General features: G+C 55.2%; 1 protein-coding gene across 3 annotated transcripts; it reads left to right on the top strand.

Moving 5' to 3' along the window:
• Positions 1-206: 206 nt before the first annotated feature.
• LOC146757852 (BPI fold-containing family B member 4-like) lies at positions 207-4,245 on the top strand. Of its 3 annotated transcripts, XM_085520417.1 has the most exons (9): positions 207-452; positions 980-1,232; positions 1,419-1,523; positions 1,682-1,828; positions 2,404-2,467; positions 3,011-3,071; positions 3,373-3,464; positions 3,564-3,606; positions 4,123-4,245. In XM_085520417.1, the coding sequence occupies exons 1-9, from the start codon at positions 338-340 to the stop codon at positions 4,146-4,148; spliced, it is 906 nt and encodes a 301-aa protein (XP_085376543.1). In that variant the 5' UTR covers positions 207-337; the 3' UTR covers positions 4,149-4,245. The 3 variants fall into 3 exon arrangements, 2 of the variants coding, with proteins under 2 accessions (XP_085376543.1, XP_085376542.1); XR_014935997.1 differs by lacking the exon at positions 3,011-3,071; XM_085520416.1 differs by having other exon boundaries at positions 3,373-3,606.
• The last annotated feature ends 936 nt before the right edge of the window (positions 4,246-5,181 follow it).

Here is a 5,181-nt window from a genome sequence, read left to right as displayed (position 1 = left end):
AGCTTTGACACGTACCATTTTTTATCTGGCTGTGCCCCTTTAACTGCTCTCATTTCAGGGCCGTTCCGGAGCAGGTTGAAGCGATCCATCTCCTCACTCCAAGGTCCTCCGCCTCTCCTCCTGCTTGCTACACAGCGCCGTTCCTCTCCCTGCAGCCTCCCTGTGTGCCACGTGGATGCTGGGCATGGGGACGATCCCTGCTGTGAGGTGTCCCCGCTTCGGGAACCATCTGACAGTGGTGGGATGGGGGCATGGCGGTCCTTGGTGTTGGGATGGTATGGAGCGATGGGCACACAGGGCCTTGTCCTGGTGATGCGGTCTCTTGGCAGGTGCTGGGATGGAGATGCAGACACTTTGGTGTCTCACCCTTCTTGGAGGCCTCCTGTCCCCCTGCTGGGGGTTTTTCAACTTGGGGGGCATCTTGGGCTCCAGCTCTGCACAGCCCTCGGATGGTGAGCTTAGGATTCTGTCCCTACGGTGCTGGCATGCGTTGATGCTGCATCCCCATGTTTCAGCTTCTGGGTGGGACCTTGGGGATGGCTGCTCATAGGGGGTACCATGCATGGGGCTCTGCCCACCCCCAGTGAGTGCCCTGGGAGCTCCCCTTTTGGAGGACAAAGCACAGAGCACAGATCCTTCTTTCCCCTGTTGAACCTCCCATATCCATGGCCAGGGGATCTCCCGCAGAGCTGATGGTGATACCATCATGGTGAAAGTCTGCTTGGTAATTGGGATTGTTTGCTGCAGGAGGTCTGCCTGGCACTGGCCTTTTCGGGGAAGGTGGGCTGCTGGGCACGGGGTTCCTGGGCAGGAAGAGCCCAAGCACAGATGGCAGTGAAGGCACTGGAGGTGAACCCCAGAGCACGGGGCTCCTTGGCACAGGGCTGCTGGGTGAAGTGAATCTGCAGCATGCATATACCTGGGGGAGGAGGGCGCCTGGCAGCCAGGTTGGCACAGTGACACAGTCTGACTATTGCAGGAGGACAGTCTGGTGGCAGCGGTCTGCTCGGCACGGGGCTCCTTGGTGGGGAAGGGCTCCTTGGCAGTGGTGTCCTTGGAGAGAAGGGGCTGCTCGGCACAGGGCTGCTCGGCCAAGGGGGCAATGGAAGTCTGCTTGGGCTGGATGGACTCCTGGGGCAAGAAGGTCTGCTGGGACAAGGAGGGCTCGGAGCACTGCTGGGACAAGGTGGGGACAGTGCTGCTGACCCTCAGCCATCACAGCGCTTTGCCTGGTGAGTGGGACCAGATGTGAGTTTGGTCCATACGCTGACTTTGCTGACTTTGCTGACAGGTTGTTTGAGCCACAATGCTCCTTCCCCACCAGCACATTTCAACTGGGAATACCCACACAGGGAACTGGTCCAGGGACTGCTGGATTGATGCCTGTCTCCCAGCTCAAGAGCTTTGCTTCCCAACAGGCTGAAGGTATTGAACCTGGAGAGAGCCCGTGTGTCATGGAAGGTGTTGCCTGGAGGCGAGCTGGTCCTGAACCTGTATTCGAGGCTGAAGCTCAGCCTGCCAGGGTGAGTGGGGCACAGCGGGGGGACGGGAGCTGCAGCAGTAGCTGTGCACCTAACAAACAGAGCCCTGGAGCTGCTGTGATTTCAGATTTGCAGCTTCTCTGGGCTTTGATCTCCTCCATTGCCTTCAGAGCCGCAGCGGCTCTCTCTTCATTCCTCAGAGTATTTCTCTTTCTGAGCGGATCTTCTCTAGAAACGAACATCACGTCCCACATTGCACTGACACAAGACAGCCCCGGTGACCTCAGGCTGGTGGTGAAGGATTGCAGGAACCTGTTCGGTGGCTTTAAGGTCACCCTGCAGAAGGGGTGAGTGCCACATTGGCTGGTGCTGTGCTGTGTTATGGTGCTGTGCAGCTTCTCAGTCAGAATTTCCAGGGTGTTCAGCAAGGGCAGACATACAGGGCTCTCTCTCCTTCATATGAGGCTCAGCCAGAGCTGCCCATGCTCCCCAGGGAAGGGTGGCTCCATGGGCAGTGTGAATGGGAGCTGGTGGTCCAGCCATCAGGAAAGCATGGGGTTCTGCTCACAGAAAAGCCACTTTTTTGAGGAATCTGTATAAGGAGATGGGATGCTGCCACGTGCACATGGAAGCAGTTGAAATAACGGGCAGGATGAGGTGTGGCTCAGCTCTGTGCCGTGGCTCAGCCCTTTGCCATAGGTGAGCCCTGGAACGTTTGCAAAGGGCAGGGATTTAGATGTACAGAGTCAGATGATGCTGAGCAGACACAGAGCCCCGAGTGCTGGTAGCTCCTGCCGAAGCCTGGGGGAGCTGTGGGCTCACAGCATCCTTTGCCATATCAGCCCCAGCAGTGCATTTCAGCCCTGTCTGCCTTCAGAGAACAAGCAGCGACAGCTCCATCCCCTCCTTTTTCCCCCTCCAGGCTCCTCACCAACATGGTGAGCGGTTTGCTGAACTCCTCGCTCCGCTCTTCCCTCCCTATGGTGGTGAGTGCATGAAATCCCATTGCCGTCAGAAGGCGCAGCTTAAATGAAATCACCGCTCTTTCCTTGTCGCCGCGCGGTGGTGGATTTACATATCCATACCCTCATATGTATGTGGGTGCACAGCCGCACGCCCACACCCTGTAACTGAATTCTGCAGACTTCCTTGATCTTCCTCACGGTCAGGATTTATTTGTTAGAAGTAATTCAAATTCCATCATGCGGCGTTACGGGATAATTTGTAAGCGGTTGCTTGGCGCGATGCCTCCTCGCACCGGGAAGGTGCAGTAAACAGAAGTGACAGCCTCACTTAGGGAAAAGGTGCTGGCTGGAAAATCTGTTATTCTGCTAAATAGGATCTGGGCTGTTCGGAGAAGAGGGCTGAGCAATTTATAGTGCTCTTTTTTTCTCCATGGAGGAAATGATGCTCCAGGAGCGGATTGCTCCATCTTCATTTGAAGTCTGTGAGGCTCAGATGATGGTGCTGAGATGTTACTACAGCTGCAATACCTCACTGAGGTTGTTCCTCTTGTTGTGCTGTTGCAGTTTTGCCCAATAGTGAATGCTTGGTTCAGCATCGTCAACATTCAGCTGCAGTTCCTCAACCGTAAGTTGTTGATGTGCCTATAGGAACTCACAGAGCAGCAGATGTGTGTCTGTTTTCACTGGTACCCCAAAACGTTCCCCTGTGGGTTGCACCACCCAGCAGCCATCCCCAGCCCAATGGCTTTCAGTGACCCTGCATTGTTTGAGACCTCGGGAAGACGAGAGCATTTTCCTCTTGGCATTAGGACACCCCCAGTCAGGGATGCATCCCCAGGCATGGGGCAGTGGGGGCTCAGGGCAGGACATGGCCCTGTTGCCAGCCCCGGGCTCTGCCTCTCCTCCCATCCCTTTGCTTTCTGCAGGCATGGTCCCTTTTGGGCTCCTTGAGAAGATCCACTCTGCTCTCTCCAGCTTGCCGCTGACCTCGGAGCACTCCATGGATCTGGACCTGCAGGTACAGCCCCATGGGTGCTGTGTGCTGTGGGTTCAGCTCCATCCTACCCCTCTCCTTTCCACACCTTCCTGCACTCACGGCTCTCCTTGTCTGTTGTAGAATTCCCCGTTCCCAGCTGTGTTCATCGACTGGCTGCTGCGCAGTGAGTGCAGAGGGGGCCATGGGGACAGGGGAGATATGGAGATGGGGGCCATTGGGATGGGGGGGCAGAGGGACAAGGAACAGGGGGACAGGAGGATGTAGGCAGCAGGAGGTGATGAGTTCTGCTCACTGCTGCTCTGCATAGCCCTGGGAAAGGTGCTTCACCTCTTATAAAAGGATCTCATAATATTTACCTAGTGGGAGTGAATAATGGTTCTCGGGATGCTGTGAGGATTAATTAATATTTGCAGAGGTGATTGGAAGAGCTTTCAGCTTCATATGCAGGTGAAGTTAATATAGAGAGGAAGGAAGGCAGAGTTGGAAGCCATCCCAGCTTCCCCAGGGCTCAATTCCTCAGGGCAACAAATCAGCTCAGCCCACAGAGCCAGGCAATGGGCAGAGCACAGCAGGGCTGGAGGGCTCATGGCATTGGGGGGGCTCATGGTATTGGGGGGGCTCATGGCACTGGGGGGGCTCATGGCATTGGGGGGGCTCTGACCATGTTTCTCCCTCCCAGCTGCAGGCATTGACCCCCAGCAGTAGGTGAATGGCTCCCCTGCCCTGTGTGCTCCAACGTGCTGTGGATGAGGCTGACCCCTCTGCTGCTCCTTGCAATAAAAAGGACTTTTCCTCATCTGCATTCAGCACGTGGTTTGGGTTCTTTCCAAAGGAGCTTTGCATTTGTGAGGGTTTTGCTACTCGTCTCTCCTCCCAGCTCCTTGTGTACCATGATTGCAAGGAGCAAATGCAGAAATGTGGTCAGTGAGAGGAATAGACTTTCCCATCTTTTGTATGTATGCAGATTTATTCCGCCTCTGCCCCGGAGGTTCCTTTATTCCCTTCTCCCACCAGCAAACCAACACTGCTTGAACACAAACTAATGCTGCTGGAGTGGGCAGGACACGCAGACCCCCACACACTGGGGGTGGTGGGGTGCAGCAGGAGGGGCTGCCATGAAAGGCATTGGGTGCAGCTCTACCCCCCCACCCCATCACAGCCACCTCGTGATCCCGAAGCACTGACCCGATCCCAATCAAACTGATGCTCCAGGTCACCAAAACCCCAACTGCTGCTGGCCTAATGACTCCAATGTGAATCATTTCCGACCATAGAAAACAGGATTTTTTCTGCTAAATTAGGTACCTCCAGGATTAAGCTGTGGGGTTGGGGGTCCCTTGATGGCTCTGGGAAGGGGCTGAGATGAAACTCACTGCTGTGAGCAATGCCTCGGGGTGCTGCACTCACAGATCCTAAGGAAACAACCTGCAGAAGATGGAGAACCTCCTTTAGGCTCACACGACCCAAATCAGCTCAACAGAAAGTGAATGCTGTGTTTGTTTCCTCGCCTCAGCCATTCCCCTCGGCGTCTTTGTGGATGCAGAAAGGGGAGGAGGACCGTTCTGTCTGGCTTTTCATTTTCACAGCAGTGCTCTGAATATTAATCAGCCTAAAAAACAGTGCTGTAGGCACTGCTGCAAATGACAGATCTTGCAGTTGACGGCACTTTGCTGTGTAATTTCTGCATGCAAGTCAACAGCAGGGGCTGGGCAGCTAATTCTCCCTGTGACCTGACTTT

Source organism: Coturnix japonica, chromosome 19 (genome assembly GCF_054131305.1).
Source record: "Coturnix japonica strain WE chromosome 19, WE-NBRP24, whole genome shotgun sequence".
NCBI lineage: Eukaryota > Metazoa > Chordata > Aves > Galliformes > Phasianidae > Coturnix > Coturnix japonica.
This window is presented reverse-complemented; position numbering and strand designations above follow the sequence as displayed.